Source organism: Corvus cornix, chromosome 4, assembly GCF_000738735.6.
Source record: "Corvus cornix cornix isolate S_Up_H32 chromosome 4, ASM73873v5, whole genome shotgun sequence".
NCBI lineage: Eukaryota > Metazoa > Chordata > Aves > Passeriformes > Corvidae > Corvus > Corvus cornix.
Window position 1 is genome coordinate 28,139,237 of NC_046334.1, and position 23,455 is coordinate 28,162,691.

The following is a 23,455-nucleotide window of genomic DNA, read 5'->3' on the forward strand; positions in this document are numbered from 1 at the left end:
ATGGGGCGCCTGGCTGACACAAGACATTTTTCTGGGCAGGGCTAGAAATCCCTTGCCAACAGCATCATTTAACAAGCTTTCAGTTCTTTATGAATGACAATGGATTGAATAAAAACATAGCGCAAAAGTGTCAAGATGGAGAATGTTAGAGCTCTGAAGATAAAAATTAACTCTAATATTCATTGACTACAAACATGGAAAAAAACCCGAACACCACACATGTTGGAAATAAATCATTAACAGTGCTGGAAGTTAAGGGAATGAAAGATTCGACTGCTTCAGTGTTTTATGGGAAACCCAGAAAAACCCTTTAGATCTTATCAGATCCCATGACAGTGAAACATCTTATTTCTAGCACACTTCTTCATGACTTTGTGTTACAGGGAAGGTTACTGAAGGTTGAAAACTCCCTTTGAATCTTCCCAGTGATTTTGCAGCTTTCAGCTTTCTGAAAAAGTCCCCAGGGCCAAATTCAAGTTGGAATGGAAGGCGCATCTCCCACACCCCGGCACAACTTTTAGTCCTGCTCTAACTGCTCTTGTCCTCTTATTCTTTAAGAATTCATCCAGAACCTTGTCTCTGCAAAATCACTGGGAAGATTCAAAGGGAGTTTTGAGCAGCAGGCCCCAGTAAGCTCAGTCACAAACCTGCTTTTAAATGCTACTCATCAAAACACTTAAAAAGAAACAACACATATGATACAGTAGCTGATTCTGAATTAAACAGATTCTGAGTTTCCCCAGAAGAATTTTGAAGCACTTAGGGAGGGAAAATCAGCCTGCACTACTTCTACACAGGAAGCAAGTGCCTTCTATGTGGGAATAGCTAAACTTTTATTTTTTCTCCTCTAGTGTCTGTATAACACAGGAGTTTGGAGGGGGAAAAGAAAAGTGGCAATCAAGAAAGAAGCTTTCAGAAAAGGTGGGAGAAGGGTAACATCAAAAAGGATCTGTGCTACCAGTCTCACAACTTAAGTGGAGGGACATTAGAATGCACTGAATGTTTTTGTTTTTTTTTTTTAACTAACAAAGAACAGAGCATTAACGGCAGAACAGTTACTCATTAAGACCTCAATTCTTTTTATAGTATCTTTAGCTCAGTTTCTAAAGTTTTTTGCAAAATAAAAGTCGTTATAACTCATGGCTTAGTCTCCTGGGAAACTGGAGCAAAGCCACCAGTGCACAAGTAGATTCAATTAACCTCAAGCCTTAACTATACTTTAAACTCCCTCCCCTGCTGCTGGTAAAGCCCAGCTGACAAGACAGTCAGGTCTTAACAACGAGGGTCAAAACACTAAATTGTCCAACAGTCCCACCATCACTGAAGTATATCCCAATGCAAGTAATAGAGGCCCCCCCAAGCATGTTTGGTTTTCTTTCTTTTTTTCAAAAAAAGTAAAAAAGCTAAACTAATTCATTAGGACAAGAAAAAAATAAATATTCTGAAGGAAAGGTAAACCAGCAATTTGTATGTACGTGTTAAATAATAGCCTGGGATAAGAATTTGTTAACTACGAGCCAAGTTAAACTCTATTGCTAACAGAGCTCAGCCAAATACGGTCTTATCTCTGTAATCACAGATGGAATGAAGAAACTAGGAAGCAAAATGAAAAACAAAACAATTATTCAAGCACTTGCATGCCTTTAGTTCTCTTATCTACAAAGCATCAAAAGTAGACTCAAGACTGTTAATTTTTTTTCACTTTCTGCAACAGGAAGATTCAGAGAGGCATAGAAAGTTTTGTTCCCTCAGTAGAACTGCATCATCACACTTTTCCTAATCTTATTAGGCTGAGGACATGACTGTGGGATGCCAGACAGTATTTGCACTCTAAGCAGGAAGCAAAGGACAGTTTTGTGGGTGTCCAGCTGAGTCTGTGCAGCAGCACAGAATGAGCTAAGAGAAATGCCTGAGGAAATCAGGTACTTGGCTATGTGAGCTCTCATTTAGCACCTAAAAAGATGCATAAATACAGAAAGTGACAGCAAAGGAAATGCCAAAAACATACTTGAAGGCTTTGTAACATCAGCCAGGTAGCATTAAAGACACATCAGTCTCTCCCTGTGACCTGCCATTCCACACTCACAGGCTACCTTCAGTCCCACTGGTAACAGGTATTGACAGAGGAGTGGCTTTCAAGAATTTTGGACTGATATTACCAGCTTTTAGAAAGGACAGGAATGAAAGAATGATTTAAAACAATAAACAGGCAAAATATTCAAGATAAAGATTTAGTAAGCCAAAGCACTGACTCAAATTCTATCCAAGTTGAGAATTCCTGTTACAAACCAGGATTTTGGCTGACAAAGAACTTTTCTTCATTAATAATTCATTTCCTTGCCATGGACTTCTTGCACCTAGGAAGTATGTTCCAGCTAGCTTGAGGAAGATTGCTACATTAAAAACCAGACAATTAATTTATGAACTAGGGCAGAAGAATGGTCACTTTCCACCACCCACTGTGGACAGTATGCAAATACATGTATCTTGTACATTCATCACCCACACATCAGTTCACACTTTTTTTTTCCTCTGAAAGGAAGCCCCCAGCAGTGTGCCAGAGACTAATTTGGCTCCCTTCTCATATATATTAATTAAACCTTCATCCAAATGAGGACTGGAAGATGAGCCCTTTTCCTCTGTAATGTTTTAAAATGCATTAAGAGTAAATGGTACAACTGAAAGATGCCTAGACACACACAGATGGGTTCCAGAAGCAGAACAATCTGCTGCAAGCAACATTCATTCTGAACACAAGGTGATGCACCAGGACAAGCCAAGAAAGAATGGTGCTTAATTAAATGTCATTAAATGAACAGAAAATCTAGACCCTGCACTCTGTATCAGCTCTGTCTCAAACACTGTCTGATCAAATCCCTTGGACTGTGGTATTACAGTCCTTCCCCTTCCATGCCGCTTGGACTCCAGGTATTTCAGCAGTACTGGGAGCCTGCTGTACCCTGGGAAGGAGACAGTTCCCCTGAGGCTGCAGCAAGAGCAGCTCCTGTCACCAGAAGGGCTTTATCCAGTCACACCCCTCCTGCCACTTGAGGGGGAAAAGGGGATGTGTCGTTCTCAATAAATTGGGAAAAAGCATATCTTATCAGAGCAGCTTCACTTCCCTACTAATTAGAAATACATATATAGGCTGGGGGGGGGGGGGGCGGGGAGATAAAGACTTGTGACAACTGCACACAAGACACAAATATTATCTGCATAGTACAAGGCTAAAATTTGAAGACCAGAAGCTTTCATTCAAGTTAAAACTCACTATTATTAGTCCAATTCCCCTCTCCTATTCTCATCCCCTTTGGCTCCTGTGTGTAAAACAGAGCTGATGAAAGCTCAGTTTTCTTCAGAGTGAGTGTAGAAGGAATACTGATGGTTTCATAAGCATTTGGAGACATTCTCAGAAGCAACCAACGCATTGGCAGAAGGGAAGTTACAAGTCCACCTGTCTGTTTAAGCTTGAAACAACCCTCAGCTACATGCTGCTTGACCCATCCATTCTCAAAATCCTGGTGCCAACCTCCCAACAGCTCCTTACCCTACACATTTGTAACATTCACCTCGGTGATTGCAAATCACAGTTTGGTAACCACCACCTAAACCAGCAGATAGGCACTGTAAAAAGGAAGTGACTGACCAGCATATACATCTTTTTAAAAATCCTCTCTCTGATTTCCTCTCCTCTGGTGTTACACAGGCACATAGGAGAACAAACAAAACACCAATCTGAAAATAGATTTTCTGTCTAGGAAGCTTCAAAGAAGACTGAATGACGAAAAAGCTTGAACCCTTAGCACAGAGAAAAACTGTTCAGTGAACACCTCTAGAGAGGCAATGCCAAAGTGAAAGGAAGAATGGATAAAGCAGGTAAGCTGCCAGTTCTGGCAGAGGGGAGAGGCTAAGAAGTTCCCAAAAGCCCAAGAAGGAAAGAATCAAAGCCAGCTTGTTTTGAATTTGCATGCACCCTACAAAAGGCCTGACAAAAACACTTTAACTGAAATAAAACCTGAAGGTATGAATTTATTCAGGAATGAGCCTTATTTCTCTTGTGCACATTCACGAGCAAGAGTTTAAAGGACCAAAATTCAACTTTGCTACTTAAAAAAAACCAAACTGCTTAACTCACTGGACATCCTGAGCAACACAGATATATGTGTCTGCTTGATGTGGCAGAACAAACACCTTTCTGACCTGCAGAAGCAAGCCAAAACAACAGTTTGAACTAGATTTGTTTTCAACCACATAATGTTCTATGTGTATCTAAAAAAAACCAACTGAAAACACCCAAACCTTTCTGTGGCACAGAAATTGTCACTTCAAAGGATTTTTCACACCCATGACTACATCTGGTTCCCTTCAGAGGCTGCTCTGGATGCAAAATGGATACGCTGTGAAATAAAAGCTACTTTACACCATAACATTGCCATAATTTGTGAACATCTAGCTCTACTATTTATTTTCTTTTAGTTTAGCGTAACTTGCTGCATACAACCATAGAGAGCTGATGCAGTTTATTCAGGTCTTGTACTGCAGTTTTTCTCCACCAGCTGCAAGTTAACTGATTTCAGTGGACATCTGAATGCTGCCCCATTTCATCTGGGCCTACCACGATATTTTGAAAGGATCCAGATCCAAGTGACTTTGAACAAAGCACCACAAAGAATTCACAGATCTCATTGATGGCAATACTTTTTATTAGAAAGAGTAACAAAGAGCTTTCTGTAGGATTCATTCAATACAGAGTTTTCAAGAAATATGATTTTTCCTTTTTATATGGACAATTTTGATGTGATGATGTTTCAGTGCAAACAGGGTTCTCCAAGATTCTCCTGCAGAGCTTCTCTGTACACACTATTTCAAACATTTATGCATTTGGCAGGTGTGAAACAGTACTGAAGAGTCCATCCCTTAAAAAATGGAGGTTATGTAAAATGCTTGGAATATCACACTGACCAACAGGAATTATATCATTTGTTGTTTAACACAGATTTAAGGGACTTAATTCTTTCATACAATCCTACACACAGATGCATAAAGGTGCTTTCAGTTCTATCAATAATAATAGTAATATGTAACAGACATAAATAACACTATCAATTTTTACTATATAGACAACAGTGAAATTGTCTTTTTTTAAATTACCCTTCTGCTGTTTTAGCTAGGGACATCCTTGGAACACTTGGTGCTTCCTCTTCCTTGCAACTTTGTCTGGATGGAATGAAGAACACAAGCAAGGACTGTTCACCCACTTCCCCCTCACTTTTGGCACACATTTATGATCACATTTCTTTGGACACATATACGCATCCTTTCACTGCATTCCACTTTCCACTCTTTATGTCTGATTCTATCCCAATTCTCCTTTTTCCTTAGCTCCTGCTGTCTTCCCTGCCAATGAGAGGGAGATAGTACAGTAATAGCACAAAATTAGGACAGACGCTTCAGCACAAATTCTTATACACAAGGGAACGTATGAAACCAAACAGGAGAGGGGGATCATCCATGCAATACGTTGTTTTTCTTTTTCCATTTTCAGCCAACCTAACACCACAGCATTATTTTTTCAGGTTTTTAAAAATTAAAAACTTCGATAAAGGACAAGACATGGAAAGTTACCCCTAAGAGAAACCACCTAAGACATTCACTAGACACAATCGCAGCCCCAAAGCTACCTTTCCCCATAGTACATGTACACAAACGTGAACATTGAACAAACAACTGAACTGAATTCATGAGTGCAACAGTCACAGTTCTGCTCATACTGAAAGGTCACATGCATATAAACAATGTCCTCACTGAAGTTGTTGGTCACACCCATGATCCACTGTTCCCCTTCCTTATGTACAGAGCAAAATCACCACTTCAAGGAAATACCACATGCCATCTCACAGCACAGTGTCTTTACACAAGAGAACGACTGCAACAAGGATATCACAGACACACTTCTTCCTATGGGATGAAAGGAATTAGATGTGATCCTTTGTACAATAAGTGGATTGTGAGAAGAAATTTTTTTTTTTTAACTTTTAACAACAGGATGCTTTTGTAATAGAGCTCTTACATAGGAGAAGAATACACATAATCCCATCATTCTATCTATAGAAATATGCAGAGATGTAAACAGATGTTCTCCTTCTAGGGGACTTGAAACAAACCCAAAGGTTACCCCTAGGCACTTTTGAGTATAGAGCTCCTGCCTCTGAGTTCAGCCTGTACTTGCTGTTTGCTTCGGGACTTCAAGCCGTGAACAACACCACCCGCCCGTTATCCAGAAACATCTTTTGCTGTCCAGTGTTTCCCTGCCACCATTGTAACTATTTAACCAGGTGCTGATCAACACAGGTTGCCATCTAACTACACAGCTGGGCCTCAGTCCTGGTGCCCTGCAGTCCTGCTGGTTCAGCGGAGTCTCTTGAATCCACAGTCAGGGCCATCCGAAGATCCAGACGGGTGACCTGCCCCCTCAGAAGGAAACTACTTGTTCATTAGAAAAGCACAGAGACATGTCTACAGATGGCATTTCAGTACAGAAAGACTTTAGAGCAGCTGGGCTTTCATGTTCACTGCCCTAAACAACCATTATTTCCTTAACAGGAAAGTCCATAAGGACTGGGGCCAGGAGTCCTGGAAATTGAGCCTAGCAGACAACATGATCCATGCATAAAGCTGGCCTTTAGAATCCAGTTGCAGGACTGGGACTATAGAGAAACATCCCTTAACTTCAAAAGTCTTTGAATAAGACAGCATTTTCAACTAATTTATTGTTGTAAAAACATTTAGGAAAAAAGTCACTGCAAAAAGTTAAGTAATTTACAGAAAATTTCACATCTATTACGTTTCTTTAAGCAAATAGGTAATTTCACTCTACCATAGATGAAGCCAATTTTGCATTTAAGTTCCTTACTACAAGTAATGTACAGCAAATATTAAACTGGTAGCCTATTTAGCAGTAGTAGTAGTAAAGTAGAAGTAAAGATTCTGTCCCATTTTTCTGTTTCCCTTAGTGAGAAGAAGAAAACTTGGAAATACCCAGCACACCCCTGGCGTGGCTACTGGGGAGCTGAGTGAATTTTGCACCCACTCTTGAATGCATATAACCTACTCTCTAGGTTGTGTGGCCCATGACATATACCTACAGGCAGGCATTTTTGTTGCCTAGTATGGAAAGGAACCAGTTAAGACTATGAAATAAAATCACAATCTGGTTTCAACTCCATTCTTGCCTTTCATGAGGAAAGAGGTCCAGTTTGCTGAGGTGCACAAAGCTTTAGCTCATGTGGGCCCACACTGCAGCAAATGCGGGAACCATTGAGAGATCTGGTCTGATATGTGGTTGTTCAGCCACTTCTCATACCACCCAGAGGAAGCAGAAAACATACTAGCACTGCTGTCTGGAATGGCAGCTCTCCAACACTGCAGCTGGAACTACCTACAAACTCCATGAATTATCCAAATATTTATCTTAAGAAGGAGGGCTGGGGGAAAGAGCAAGCACAAAAAATAAAGAAAGAAAAATAGCAGCAGGAGCTGAGTACATTTCCAAAAAACAAGGCAGAGCTACATTAGACCACTTGGCCAATGTAGGACTGCAATTTCTCCTAAACAACAGCTGAAGTCTTGTGTGAAGTCACTAACATTAGTACAAGAGCATTTTGCTGGTACAGCTTGTTTCCTGGGGGAGAGCTTACTATAAACTACACTAATCAAAGTTGCTTTTGTGTCTGGAAATTGTATTCATCTTGTGAATGTTTGTCATTGCAGGTTTGTTAACAAACCTCCCTTGTGCAGATTTAGCTTTTCGGCAAAACACTAACAAATTATGCAGATTCAGGGAACAAACAGTGTATGAGCCCCCTGGCAGTGAAACAGAACACATCAAGTGTCCTCTTGAAATCAGACATGAAATTTTCACTGTACAAAACAAGAACATGGGGAGAGGGGAGGGGAAAATGAAAAGCCAATCCTTCAGCTAAGGCCCCAAGAACGCAGAAAACAGTACATTTCACACCATTATATTACACACATGTCCTTTTTTTCCCCTTAAAAGATGTAGTAGGGCACTGCTGATTTGGTGTAAAATGCATAACTTTAGTCCCCGTCATCGGAAGTTCAGCCATTTGAAGCACTGCAGCTTTTGATGTACCACCCATTTACTTAAACACATAAATCCACTGACATAGTGACAGTGTTGAAATACATAATGCAAATAGCATCTATAAAATTTTACTGTTGTACATAAATAATGACAAGGCACAGAACAGCCACCAGTCCAAGAGCTTGTAGGCCAAGAAACCAGAGCATAACCCAGAAGAATATAATTATTACGGGTTCTACTATCCGTTCTCCAAAGTACATCCTTGTGAAGCCTATTCTGATAAGGCTTTTGTTTAGTTCGCCAAAGAGAGTCCCCATCTTTTTATAGTCATCTATCACAGGCTCTGTGGTGTGGCTCCTTTGCTCTTGCTGGACCTGCAGATGGAAGACAAAAAGAGGAAATACGTTGTACAATTTTATTACTGTGATTCTGAACAAGTCTCTCATCTGTTTCTATTTGAATGCATAAAACTAAGACACACATGCAATAAATCCACTCCTTAAATCAAGAGATTGAAAATGCTACATAGCTTGTGACCTTGGTACAATGTTAAGGATGTCATTTGTCCAAACTTGGGACATCTGAAGTGGTGCTACAAATATATGACAGCCTGCCTCCCCTCCAGATACCACTCTAGAGGGGGTGGAAAGCTCTCCTGCAGGTCATACATCTTACCTGTCTGCGCAATCTGCCTGTGGTTGTCAGGGCAACCACAATGGAATGAGATACCTCTAATTTCAGGGAGGGGATTTGGCTGAATTATTTCCAGAATATCTTCAGAACCACAAGAATGATACCAAACTGTTAAATGTGAACTATGAAGTATTTTGCACCAAAGCCCAAGGAACTGAAGGGCTACTAATCACTGCTGAAAGAAGGGCACTGGATCCGACCAGGAAACAGACAAACATCTATCCTGATGGTGGCGTAGGAAGCCATGCAAGTCAACCAAAGGAAGACAGACCCAAGAACTGCACAGATGCAAAGTGGTGGCATAAAGAGTAAAGGGAAGGAGAAACAAGTTCTGGACTTTTTGTGAAATAAAAAATGGCAGAGCAAATGCACAGGAAGGCAGAGGTCTGTCTTTAAATGAAGATGCCACAGGTAAATATCACTGCAGAAAACACGAATGTTTCAACATGTAAATTGTAACTAGATTAGAGCTTGAGATCCCATCTCTCTTCCCCAGTGTGCAGAAATTCTTTGCACAAAACCTTATTGCCTTGTGCTTGGGTATGACAGGGCGAACATGCTTTCAGGATGATTAACATGAGTCTTCTAATGCTTCCATTAGGCAGCAGTGAAAACACATGCAGCAGGTACTCATAAATAATTCCGTCAACTGATCAATAGGTCCTACAAAATTGCCCACAAGCTCTGTGTGCAATTAGTCTACTCCCAGATTCAAAGCAAACATGTTCCATCTTCAAGGATGAAAGCTATTCTGCATCCCTTGTTACATGGCATGGTCTTGGTAGAAAAACAGAAATTCCCTTTCATACCAGTGCCAGGCTCTCCATTAGAGAGCAAACAATAAAGTGAATTCCCATTCTTACAGAAAAAACATGCAGCAAAGACCAAAGGAAGCCAATATTGTTTTTCTAGGCCACACTTTAGGCCACCATGCAGAACCTGCTAGCTGAATCCTCTGGGTAAAGCTCTACAGCTGCTGCTGAATAAAAAGCCCCAACAAAACCCCAACAGTCCCTCAGCTGAAAGTACCTGGAATTTTTTTTAAAATTTACTTATTCATAAAGAGTCTGGTTTAAGCTTCAGTACTGAATCCCAGAAAGGGACAGGTGCAGGAAGCCTAAATAGCAACATGTTCATAACTAATTCATTATTAATAATCTATTCACTCTTTCTGTGGTTCTACAGAAGAGTCTGAGAGTAGAGAACTGCAGTCCTGGATGTTAAGTACAGACAGACACCACCTCGTCTCTTTTCAGCCCACTTTGCAGGCCCAGGTCATTTTCTCTCCCTTACTGGATTCCTTTCTTTCTTTTGGCTTTAAGTGTGCTTTATTTAATTCAAAGAAACATTGACTCATCAATAATTCCAATGTTTCATGATCAGTCTCTTCTGGAAAGGCGGAGCCTCTTGTGAGCCCCTGCAAACTTGGCAGGGCTGGGAACGCAATGGAACTCTCATCCATCCATTCCCAAAGAGCACAGGGAGACAAACAGACCCTTAGCCTAAGAGGTATACTGATCACAACTACTAGGGGAAGAGAGAAAGGATGTGCTGGGAAGGGAAAACACATTTATTTGCTTCCTGCATGCAGAGACCAGAGGGAGCATGTGATGGATGATGGTGGAGGGGATCAGAGTGCAGCTCATGTCAAGCGGTGCAGAGACCACTTCTGAGAGAACAGTTCAGAAATCACTGCATTTTCTAGCCATGGCCAGGGCAGCCAGGAGGCGGAAAACACATCATTTCTTTGCCCCTGGCTAGTTAGTGGTACTCAGCAAGGTCCTGGAAGCCTTTGCACAGAGCAAGTGCAGCACTGGCCAGGAGGCCACCAGCAAGCACAGCTCTGCAAGCTCCTCTGCAGCTCCCACTGGGCTAAGCAGGATTAACCACACATGTCCATGCCAATGACGTCTTTCCTAGTGTGCACCAGCTGTAGGACGCACAATTTTGCTCGCAGCCCCATTTGCTTTGATAAGCTAACAGCAAGAATTTGCACACTGTCTCTTAAGCAAGGTACAGAGTAAATTCCACCTCACTTAGGCTGTCCAGGTCTTTCTGATTTTTTTTATTACCCCTCCCTCACCTTCTCAAACAAGGGTAGATTCATGGATTCTAAAGCAATTACACACAGGGAGCTGCCAGGCACAGAGACTGACAAGTGTATGTTTAATTACGGAACAAATATCAAGTTATTTTTCCAAATATTTTTCAGTAGCTTACAAAACCTTTCAAAATGATCATGGAAATTCTCAAGACTTCAAAGTCTGGTTCTGTTAATTCAGGCTAAGTATATCTTGCTTCAGGCAACTCAGCAAAAAGCAAGTGAAGCTCAGAACAGCTGATCAGTCATGAAACACTGATGGCATATTTTTCTTTACTATTGCACAATATTTCACATGCTGGACAAATACATTTCTTCAGAGGTGTAGCTAAAACAGAACCTTTAGGGCAAATGCCAGTAATGTTACAATACTCCGGATTGCTAAGGAATAATAAATATGCTTTAACATTGCAGCTAGAATTTCTCTCGCTAGCTTTCAGAGCAACAGTAAAATGGCATGCAGTCCTATATATGTGCCATAGCTCTCAAATCATAACCTCAGAATAAAATTCTTCTTTTTTTTCCCCCAAAAAATACTTTTCTAAACAATTTTAGAAATTGGCCGTCTTCAGAGAACACAGAGTTCCCAGCTGACTCTTCAATTTTTACAGAACTATTTTCATAGGGCTATTTTCATACTAAATCTTGTTGAATCAGCCTGAAGCTAGACAGACACTACCATAACAGACAAAAGCAGAGAGAGAAATGTACCCATTCCGAGCAGCTGCACCCCCCTGCCTCTACAAAAACTTCCACTTGTAAAAGCAGAAGTTTCCGTTTCAAAGTTGCTAGTTTTAAAAATCAACAACCCAGCCTAAGCTTCATAACTTTTAAGAATCAATTGTGTATCAAGAGGGAGCAGAGGGAATTTCGTGACCTGCCCTAGCCCCAGAGAAAACATTCTTTCCAGGCCTTCCCAGCCGCTCTTCTCCACATAATTAACATGTGCTGTGCAGTGGGCACTCCCAGACTTCATCTTCTACAATTCAGGAGGGAATGTAAGAGAGGGCCACTTCATTTGCACTCATTTGTTTGCCTTTCCTCCCTCTTTGAAACACAGGAGAGATGAAGAAATTCAGAGGGACTAGGGAACAGGAGTGCAGCCAGAGATCTAGATGGATACAGATTAATACATGCCCGAAATATCTCCTGGAAAGAGAGGAACAGCAGTACTGTCTCCCAGATGATAATTCTCTATCCCCCTTCTTCCAGCTGGCTGAAAGACACTTACCAAATACATAAATATGCTATTATTCCTAAAGGAGAAAGAAGAATGAGGCTTTCCTAAGTGAATAAGTCTAAACCAGAATGTATTAGAAATGCTGATTGCATTTGTTTCCTAGCATAATGTTTCTTATCAAATTACTCTAATGAATTACTTCTTACTGTAATTTAAATTAATTTTACATCAATATAATTTTATTTTAGACTTACTGTGATTACCTAGTCTGAATCTACTCTCTGTCAGTTTGAAACCATTCTCCCTTGCCCTATCCCTACATGCCCCTGTAAAAAGTTCTCCAATTCTCTTTTAGGCACTGGAAAGAGCTATAATGCCTCTCCAGAGTCTTCTCTTCTCCAGGCTGAACAGCCCCAACTCTCTCAGCCTGCCTCAACAGGAGAGGTGCATCTTCATGGCCCTCCTCTGGACTCATTCCAGCAGGTCCATATCTTTCCTGTGCTGGGGGCTGCAGAGCTGGATGCAGCACTCCATACTCAATTTCGTATACAGTTTCTACTTTTTTATTTTAAATTATCTGAAGTTAAAAACAGAGTTATCAAACAGAACAGAAAGGGAAGCATCTGATCTGCTCCACCGCTCGGCATGCACAATGTCCTTCACAAACCCATTGCTACCCAAAGGTTCCCATCAAACACCGCATTTCCTCTGGTCTTTTCAGATGTCTGGTATTATAAAATTTCCCTCCCTATTCAAAATGGCACATTTTCATCAGCAAAGCCATTGTCTGCCGTCTCCCACTGTTTACTGGCAGAAACTCAGAACCTGAAGATCCAAACTCTGAGAAACTTTTATACTGAACTTTGTAATTCAATTTTCCCCTCTGCTGTGGCCAAATGGCCTAGGGGCTTTGACGCTTCAAGGAGAACCATGATGGGCCCTCTCAGATCCGATGCAGGATGCCATAAAACCACCTTTTTTCAGAACGAAACTCTACGAGGAAGTGACAAGTTCCATCTGCTTCCAGAACAGCTGATGCTCCTACATCCCTGAAGTGCTTCTGAAAGAAAATCCCCCATGTGATTGAATCTTTTCCTTGACTAGCTGTAAAACAACAAAGAAGGTAAAGTCCTACTCATCCTACTGAACCCAGCTAACATCCAGTTGTGGCTTTTCCAGTTATATTTGTCATCACACCACAACACACAAAATTCCCTGTGTTCTGACCACTAACTACCCCTGCTTACGGCAAACTTCCACACATCCACTGAAACTCACTGCTTCCTGAACTCAGGAAAACACATGGTATGTCATGAGCAGAGGCTGCTTCACGCCAGTCTGACAGGACAATCTTTTTCTTGCTTACCCCCTTCCTATCAAAGGGTGTTTTGACCAGGCAGTGAAACGTAAGATCCCATCAGAACATCCTCCCCCCAGAAAGAAGCCATCTTTGCAATGAGTCATATGCTATTCCCTAGGAAGATGGATAAAGTCAGCATTGAACTTTTCATAATGGCATAAGGCTGATCCCTGTCTGCATCTCCTATGTGTAATGTAGCCAGTTTAAGGTCTTTTCCCCTCAAATTGCTGGGAGCACACAGCTCCTGCACCTGACCATTTGCAGATCACACCAAGTAAGTTTGCCAAACCCTTGGAGGATGCAGAACACAAATGGATCCAAGAGGGACACAAAACTACCCTACACACTTGGGAAGTTATTTTCCTGTGGCTAATAAAAAATAGCATTGGATCACAGATTTAACATTTATTTTTTCTGCTGGGAGGACTGAGCAGCTCTAAAGTAACTACAAGTTTCAGTTCTGTAACCTCACCCGACGTGGGCATGTGGAGAACAGGTATAGTTATGGTTTTCCAGGCATCTGATCTGCTGAAGCAGCAGCTTGGTCCAGAGTTTTCCACACTAAGACTAAGAATCTTGAGATGGCATCTTCCACTTGGGATTTTTTTGTGGTGTGGAAAAAATCCCCCAAGTAACTGACTTGAGTGAAATAATTGGATGAAGTTCAACAGTCTTTGTTCTGTGTGAGGAGGGAATAGATGAACATAAGGAACCTGCTCCACATGAAGATTCAGGGCATTTTGATAAAAAAAAGAAAAATCCATTCAACTGCTCTGAAGGTACAAGATCTATCAAAGCAAACCAAGTAGCATTCTTCTATTTTGTCATGACTAATGAATAGAAGAAAGCTCAACAGTCTTCTCTTGCTCGAACAACCTGAAAAATTTCCACCCCACACTCAACAACAGCACCAGATTGGGTACAAGTCTGTAATTGCCTCTTTTCTTGCATCAATTGCCTGAAAGGGCATTAGACAAATGTTGAACACCAACAATGGAGGAGAAAAGGCCAATGACTAGGGAGAATAACTACTCTCCATGTAAAAGCTTATGATTTTACAGTCAAAAAAGTGCTGCTGGGCAAAGAAGGCAATGAGAGAGGACACAAAGGTATACACAATGTTCACCTCCAACACAGAAAAGCAGCAGTGTCTCCAAATTGTTTGACATGCCTCAAATCACAATTCATCATATGTACAATTATAAAAGAAAGAAAAAGGATGGCATATTTAAGAGAATTATTTCCACATTCGATAAAAAAGAAATCCCTTTTGAGTTCAATAGCAAGCACATGTTTAATGACATCTAAATGAGATGTTAAAAAACCCTGTAATAAAGAAATGCAGGGATATCACATTTACATACCCATCTGCACATTTCATTTTTTTCCAAGTGAGAGGTTTTCTCGGCAGTATTTAACTGCTCACTATCTATTTTACTCCAGTCCTGGTTATTTTTACTCCAGGGAACAGGTGGTGTGTCTGCTAGCTGAAGCCCACAGACACCTAAATGTCAAAAAAGCCAGTGAGCTATGACTTTAAGAACGTGCTTACTTTCAAAAACATAGGAGTATTTTTCAGTAAGTTGGAACATTAACATTCAGAAGAGAGTGCCTCAGAGTTATCTTTTTTAGAGGATGCAAACTGAAACTGAAAATACTCCAGGACCACTCTTACAACAAAAAAAAAAAAGAGAAGAAAGTGAGCAGATGACAGAGACCAGGATGGAAGAAACCACAAGCTCCCTCCCCTCCAGAATAAGGGCCCAACTTCTGCTGGGTGCAGATAGGGACACACCAGCCAATGCAGAGCTACAAATATTTGATAGTGGGGTAGCCAGACATGGAAGTCCTGGAAGGAGGAACGAATGTCCCAATCTCGCCGGTACTCAGCCACATGACCACCCAGTGTACTGCCACGGAGAGGCTCTGGTGATCTGCAGCCAACAGCAGGTTCCCAGGTCGTGGCCTCCTCTCTCTGCAAACCCCAGCCCCACCCCATTGCAGGGCACCAGCACAAACCCTGCTGATGCACTGGCCGGGCGGGTGCCACCTTTCAGCCTCCCACTCCTCCACATATGCAAAACAGTTTCGTTACTAGTAACACTTGGCATCTGGTCAGGATCTCACCCTGCCTTCTTGTACTTAAAAGATATCTTACGTTTAATTAAAAGAAAGTGAAATTTGCCCAAGAAGGGCAAATGATTTTATTGGAAATGTTTATGATTCTCTTTCTTTTTACTGCAGGAAGAGAACGGTACCCCTTTGCATCCTTTACTAGCATAAACCTAACAATTAGTATTTAACCTTGTAAATATAAGCAATAAAAAGATCTTGATATTCAGCCAACAGACTGATTAAGATAACAAAATTAATTTCAACTGTCTGGAGAAAAAAAAAAACAACCAAACAACCCAACAACCAACCAGGTTCATTTCTCTAGGCTAATTTTAATCTGATATGTAAGTACAAAAAGATCAATAGATTTGGAAATGAGAAGAAAAAAACCAAACAAACCTCAATTCCAGATGAAAAAGAAGACAGAAAAAACGAAGTTTAACTTGTTCCTCTGGGGAAAAAAAAGCAAATACAAGAAAACTAGAAAAATTCTTAATACCAAAAGTACTTTACAGCAGCTACCAATAAAAGCGACATACTTAGAGGAAGTTTAAACAAAAGACTACAAACTAAAGATTGAGTTAACATTCATTTTACAGCAAGAATCTAGAAATCATTTACAAAATTGAGACAAGATGTTTCTATAGAAACAAGCAACAACACAAGAAAAGCAACAGCACTGGATTCCCTTTAGTCAGCTTTTACAGCAACTCAAGTTCAGAACCAACAGTTGCTGGAACAAGCCCCAAAATACCAGGAGAGGTTTTGTGTTAAAGAGATAAAAAGGCTTTTCCAGATACTTTAACTTGTGTATGGGTGGAACAGAGCTACAAGAATAGAGGCTTCCCTTGATAAGCACAAAAAATGACCCATCATTTCAGGAGGAAATTCCCCACTAATACAGCACCAGATGAGAAAGTGTGAAAGCCAGGAACCTGGCACAGGAGAGTCCATGGGAGAGGAAACCTTCCTGCCCCTGTGTCAAGATCTACTGCCCCTCTCCTCCACTTCAGGATGCTGTTTACACTCTTATGCTCCTGCTACTGTCCCTGTAACTTGATCCCACCCATGCTGCAATTTTACATAGAGACTAAATCAAATGCAGTATCTAATCCATCTTTTCATTACACCTGCAACACTTAATTTCAACTGGATTTCATTTATCAAGGTGCCCCACTAAAACTGGTCAGCTTGACTCAGCAAAAAGGTTTGCAATCCCTGTACATTCAGCGTGGTATCAAATACACTGGCTTGCTGAAAAGCAACAGCTGTTAATTTTACCTCTTTTAAAGAGAGGATATTTCTATTCACTTCTATCTCCAGAATACTTTTTTCTTTAAGAAAGTAGGATCTTCCCATCATTCAAACAGAGCATATTATCCTATCTACTGTAGGTACTACAGGTATGGTTGAAGGGTTGGGCTTATTTTCTTCAAATGATGTTAAGCCCCAGAAAACTTAGTAATGCTTTTTAGGAAGTTATTATCACCTATTATTTTATAGTTATGAACCTCTGCAACAGAGTTAAATTATATGTAGAGCCAGAACAAATTCGGGATTAAGTCCTCCTTGTCAGGTATGACTACTTTTGGAAACAATTTCCAACAACTGTGAGCAGGAGAAACCTACAATTTTCAGATTATCTCAGTGTGGAATAAATTAGAAATAGCTTTCCAGCCTTAGGCACTACAAGTTCCACATATACAAGTGTACTTTAAAACATTCTTGGTCATTACTGACTTATGACTGAAATTATAGCATTCTGAGCAACACAGCACACATCCACCCAACAGTCTAATGAAGATTTTACACAAGGGATACCACAGGTCTGTTGATATCATTCTCTAGCTCTGTTTCTGCTCATCCTCCCCATTCTGGAGAAATACTAGTGATACTGTGAAGTTGTTAAAAAAGTTCAGGACTTGAACTTAGTTAAGACACCCACATCTCCTCAACAAAATTCTCAATTCTTAAAGCCCTTTTTTAACAGCACCTCTAAATCTGAAGCCATCTATTAGAAGATAAAATACTCCACTCACAGCCATAAAACACTGTTCAAAATAATAATAAAACATCCCAAAGGCTTACAAACTCGGGTTAATGAAAAGGTGACAGTCTATGCTAATTTATCTACTTGCAAATACATGCATCACATATTAACTCTCCACTTAAACATTCTCTAGAAGCCTTGGTTTTACACTTGAACAGCACTGTGGATTCTGTGTATCCTAAACCAGCGTGGAGATCCTGGCCTCACTGAAGCAACTGGGAATTGTCACTGCATTCAACTTCAATTACAAGGAACTAAACCCCATTCCTGCCCAGACAGGGAACAGCCCACAGTTCTCAGTACAGAAGGCAATAACCGTGCCACAGCTGTCAGGAACTCCACTGTGACACACAGCTTGGCCTCAAAGTCCCTATGAACAGACAGGGTGCTGTGCATCCCACTAATATCACCTCATGGCCTGCTGTAGAACATGTGCAGGATGCAAGCAATGCAAATGCAGGACTTCTACATCAACTTTTATTAATACACGCTCAAGCTTTTCTATTCTTATTTAATAGTTTAATTTATAGGGGTTGATGAGATTTAGAATGCAGTAATGTGACAGTGGCTAACCTATTTTAGGAAGTGGGTTAGAGAAGGAGGTTTGAGCTCCTTATCTCTAGTGATGCTAGAAACACAGGACAATTTATGTGTCTGACTAATAACTATCAACAGTTAGGAAAAATTGTGAACTTGCAGGGCAAAGCAGCAACCTACTCCCATGGCTTCAGGAACAGCTGAATCTTAGTGTGCCTTCGTTTACTACTTCTGAACCCCAGCACTGCAATACAGGAGAGGTGGAAGAAACCACCCAGGTCCTGCAGTGCTTTGAAGACTAAAGTAGGTGTAATCACCTTTGCATGCAAACCTACAAAGGATATGAATCAAATTATCATCCAGTTCAGCTTTCAAATCTAATCACAGAAGTAGGTAATTCTACAGTCTATTGCAATAATGAATTCCAAAAGCTATGTATAACATTTAATTACATATCCTTCTATTCTTTCAAAAATGTACCTGTCAGTAATTTCATTAAGCATGCCTGTGCTGACACAATAACAAGTTTCAATAAAAAATTAAAACCAGAGGGTTTGGCATTATTAAACAGATTTATTTCCTACAGAATACTCTCTCTTTAAAAAAAAAAAATATTAAAGGGCATACACATCATTATTTAGGTACTGCTTGTCAGGAAGGTATTCTTTTAGTGTTATGTTACATGGTATGACCTTACACATACTGTATGTATTTTGCAGGAAATGGGAAAAACCAAATCACACCCAGGTTTGCAGCCCCAGATTCTCACCTTTAATGTCCCTCTCAAAAAAAGGCCAAAGGATTTGCTCTCATGCAGGCTTTACTTTGCAGCAGATGAGAGAAATAGGAATTTATACCAACACCAAAGCAGATTTTGACTCCTTTCTTTAGCATCGCTCAAATCATTAAAGTGGCGCACACATTTATAGTTCAGGAGGGAACAGAGAACAGGAAAACATGGGCTGAGGACCAGAGTCTGTGTTAGCAGTGCAAATACCCTCAGCAAACACAGCAACAGCTCTGGGCCTCCACGAAGGACTCCAGTAAGGACCTAGCCTGGAAACAGGATCCCTGCCCGTTGGAACAGCAGAGGTCAGCAACAATTCCTCCATGAGAGCAAAAAGGGCAGGGGAAACCAATTATTTTGAAAGAAAAATGAACACACTCACGAGAGCAAAAAAAGGTACAGAGCTTATGAAAAGGCTTGGTGACACAGGAGCCCCTCCAAATCAAGCTACATGTTTATTCTTCTCTTGAACAAGAGAATCTGGGACTCTCCGTCAAAGTTTGCAGCAAGTATAGGTACCACCAACTCCTTGCGTCTTCCCTACACATAAAAATAAAGCAATACTACTTATTTATCCAATTATTATTATTTTTACTGTTATTTTATCCAATATTTATATTCCCTATGTATATTAATTAAAGGCAAGTGATATTCCTTATTTCCAAATCTAGTTTATTATTTGCCCTCAGTATGCAGAAAAACTACTCCATACTATGACAGTGAAACATATCCAATAAATAGGAAGGATTTTCCTCTTCCTTGTGGCCTATTTAGAATTTCTGCTTTGCTATCCTATTGCTACACCCCAACTCATCAGAAAAGGCCGGGATCACTAACTGTGCCTGGGAAAAGTGGAAAGAGAGTTTGTCAGTCAAGTGTGGCTGTGGCAACCCAGAAAGTACCTTTACCAGTTTCATGTGAAAATGTGTTTAGGCAACACTGGAAGGCAGTTCTTGAGCCTGCACCATCCCCTGAAACCACAACACACCCGTCGCTAAGAAGCAGTTGTAAACTGCAGGGAAAAGCTCCTTGGTGAGGAATTACAACTAGTTTGAGCACAGTAATACATGAGATGATCTAATACAACTTTTTAACCTCTCCTTCCAGGGAGGACAGCAACCAGAACCAGCAAGTACTCCTTACTTGCCTCCTGTGATATCCTGCAGGAGGGCTTACAGACACAGAGAGAACTCTGAGCCTCTCTTGGTGAATCTGTCCTTACCCTACACTCGGGCATGTGCTCTGCTCTGCCCCATTTTTCTAGAGAAAGGGGCAGGAAGATGCACCGACTTACGTCAATGTGACTAAGTGAATTCTCAAGTACCAGAATCTTTCAGAGCGGCCCGCTTCTAGGTGTAATGTCAGGCAAGTACTACCAGACACTTCCCAATATTGAACTATTTCAGTTGTGACATGGCTCACTTATGCTTAAGTAAAGAGCATCTTATAAGAATTTTCAACAAATGATTAACGAAATCAAAACCATCCGGAAATTACTTCGGGATATGCTCCCGCAGCTGTTTGCCCCTGTGTAATCATCAGTGCCAGTGCATTTCAGAGCAGATCATTGCATTCTACTACTGTGTATGAAAAAGGTTGTGATCTTTTTTCCTTTAAATGAAACATCAATAAAGGTGCATTAAGAGCACTGCCTTTGTCTAAACACCGGGACGATGCTGTCTGCAAAACAAAAGAGTGCCTGGAAAAGCAGTTTACAGCTAACAATAGGGAAACGGCTCCTTTGATTCCCCAAGCAAAAAGCCCACTTCCATGCCATAAAAATACAAATCCTGAAGCAGACCAAAAAAAAAAAAAAAAAAAAAAAAAAAAAAGAGGGTTTTTTCCTCCAATTAAAATATATTACGTTTCCTAAGTAATACAGAGACGAAAAGCTTAAAATACTTAAGTGAACGACCACAAGAGCTGCACTAGTGGGGAATTCCGCGGATGGCAAGAACACCCTGGTTATTTCCAACGAGATACATGTGGATGCCGTGCCGGGACTACCCTTGTACATCTGCTCCCATTTTCTTCCAGCCGGACTAAGCGTCCCGGCGGGAAGAACGAGGGTCAGGCGGGCCCACTGGCGGGATACTCCAGCACCACGCGTGGGCAGCCCCACGCAGGTTGCATAAGCCCCGCCGCAATGGAGCGTTACCCGGGAGCGGCTCACACGAGTGGGCTGTACCGGGAATGCCACGGGAGAGGAATCAAAAGGCGTCTCCGCTTTTCTGTTGTTGCCCGACGGCGCGGGCAGCCCCGGAGCCGCGGCCCGCCCTCCCAGACCCCTCACCGGCGGGCACCCACCTGCTCCTCCGGGCGCCGCCGGTGCCGGGCGGCCGCCGCTTCCCGCTCGCATTCCCCGAGCGGCGGCGGCGGCGGCGGGAGCTGCGCCGCCGAGCCCATGGCTCCTCCGCGCCGAGCGGGACCGAGCGCACCCGCGCTCCCGCCTGCCGGGGCGGGACGGGGCCGTCACGGGGTCCGGGGGAGCGGCGGCAGAGAGGGAGGCAGGGAGGGAGGAACGGAGGGAAGAACGGAGGGAGGGCGGCGCCGCGGGAGCGGGGGGCGGCCCCTGGCAGCGGGGGCCCGGGGCGGGGATGGGGGGTCCGGGGCGGGGAACCTCCTGGTGCCGGCTCCCGCTTCTGGCCGGGCAGCTGCTCCCTGCTCCTTAAAGCGAAACATAAACCACCCCAAGCACCCGATTTCTAAAGCTTTTGTTAAAAGCCGGACGTGCCAGGTGTTAATAAAGCGTTAATTTTAGCACCACTCCTCGTTGGTGTGTCCCCAGGGAGGAACGGCTGCCTCTTGGCAGTGCGAGATGTGGCATTTGCTGTTCCTCCCTCGGGAAAGAGGAAACGCTGGCCTCGCTCTTCCGAAGCTGTTTGGATCGGGTTTTCTGTTCTTTAAAAGGAACTAATACACACCAGGAAGAAGGAAACGCAACAGCAGACCCCGAAGATAAGACTTAGTGTATGGACCATGCCGGCGGAGGTTTAGATTGGATTTTAGGAAAAAATTCTTCACTGAGAGGGTGGTCAAGCATTGGAACAGGTTGCCCAGGTGAAATCACTGTCCCTGGAGGTATTAAAAGATGTGTAGACGTGGCACTAACTTGGCAGTGCCAGGTAACAGACTCTGTTAACAGACTCAGTCATAAAGGTCTTTTCCAAGGGATTCTCTGATTCTGTGTTAATGAACTGCCACTGCACAGGGCAGTATGCCTGGCTCCTGCTTTAAGCACCACTGTCCCTCTGTAGAGAAGCCTCACTCCTGCCAACCCTGCATGCCTTATGCATTCTATGGACCACAGCAAAGGAAGGAGGGAGTCTGAAAGTGAAGCTGGATTTCAATGTGTAGCATTCCCAAGCTGTGGTGTGACCACTGTTGTCATCTTCATGCATCTTTTCTCCTCATCCAGTTCAAGTATTACTGGTGGCAAGTGTGCTTGATTCAGTTTTCTTTCCATAAGCAATTAGTGGAAGTGCTAACAGGTTGTGTAACAGTAGGATTCAGTGGAAATCAGACATTCGGATTAATATTACATGGCTTTCTGGTGGCTGGGTGTGGATTCCACTGTCATTTGGAGAAAATTCTACCTGGTGTTTGCTTTTCCTGTCATTATCGTTAGGCAACAAACAGCAGTAGACATAGCACACCTAAAACCATCACAAAGAACCACTCAGTGCACTGCGGTATAGTCACACCTTCAGACTACAAGCAAGTGTTCTTCCTGAGTGGGGAGCAATACACAAGACACTGCACTAGCCAGGCCCCTCGGTTTGGCTCCAGGGGCTGAGTGCCAACACAGGGACAGCTGGGACTGGGCACTGGGGGAAGGGGCCACTGCTCTGCCTGCCTTGCTTTGCTTGGCTGTGGCTTCTCATCCTGATGGAACAACTGGCCCAATCTGCTCCCCAAGGTTCAGGGTGGCCAAAAGCAGTTTGCCTTGAAGACCTGACTAACTGCTTGCCCAGAGTTCTCATCCATGATCTATTTGTTTGTTAGTATTTTTTCTGATGAACAGGAAGAGGCTTTATCACACTGTTTAGACAGCGACCATAAACTACTGCAGTCCTGCTGGCATGCAAAATTACTGGACACAAGAAAAAAATCCTATGGACTTCACCACCAAGTGCTGCGGTGATATATCTCTGTGCAGAATATGACTGCTCAGCAGGAGTGTAGTAAAACATCCTCGAGGTTCTCTGCTCCGTGGGCGATTTGTGAAGAAATGAAGTGTCACACATAGTACTGACATTCTGTAAGAGCCCTCTGGAAAAAGTCTTAGTTAAAGCATAGATTAGGTATCTCTTTCAGTGAGCTTTTTGGTACATTTAAATCCATAAACCTTTGCTGGTTTGTGGATCACAAAAACATGCATTAGAAATTTTTTAGAAAAAGTTTATGCTGAGGCCACCCGTGTCCTTTGCAGCACAGCCTCTGACCCCACTGCCTCTTGGGGACCAGTAACCATTCTGCGAGAAGTAGTAAAATGTATGTTGGCTGGCTTGGTGCTACTTTTTCTTCC

General features: G+C 42.2%; 1 protein-coding gene across 1 annotated transcript; it reads right to left on the reverse strand.

Annotated features, from left to right (window-relative positions):
• Positions 1-4,680: 4,680 nt before the first annotated feature.
• FAM241A (family with sequence similarity 241 member A) lies at positions 4,681-21,406 on the reverse strand. Its single transcript, XM_039551151.1, has 2 exons — positions 21,235-21,406; positions 4,681-8,478 (listed from the first exon to the last, which is right to left on the reverse strand). Exons 1-2 carry the CDS (start codon positions 21,331-21,333, stop codon positions 8,233-8,235), a joined length of 345 nt encoding a protein of 114 aa, XP_039407085.1. The 5' UTR covers positions 21,334-21,406; the 3' UTR covers positions 4,681-8,232.
• Between the last annotated feature and the right edge of the window lie 2,049 nt (positions 21,407-23,455).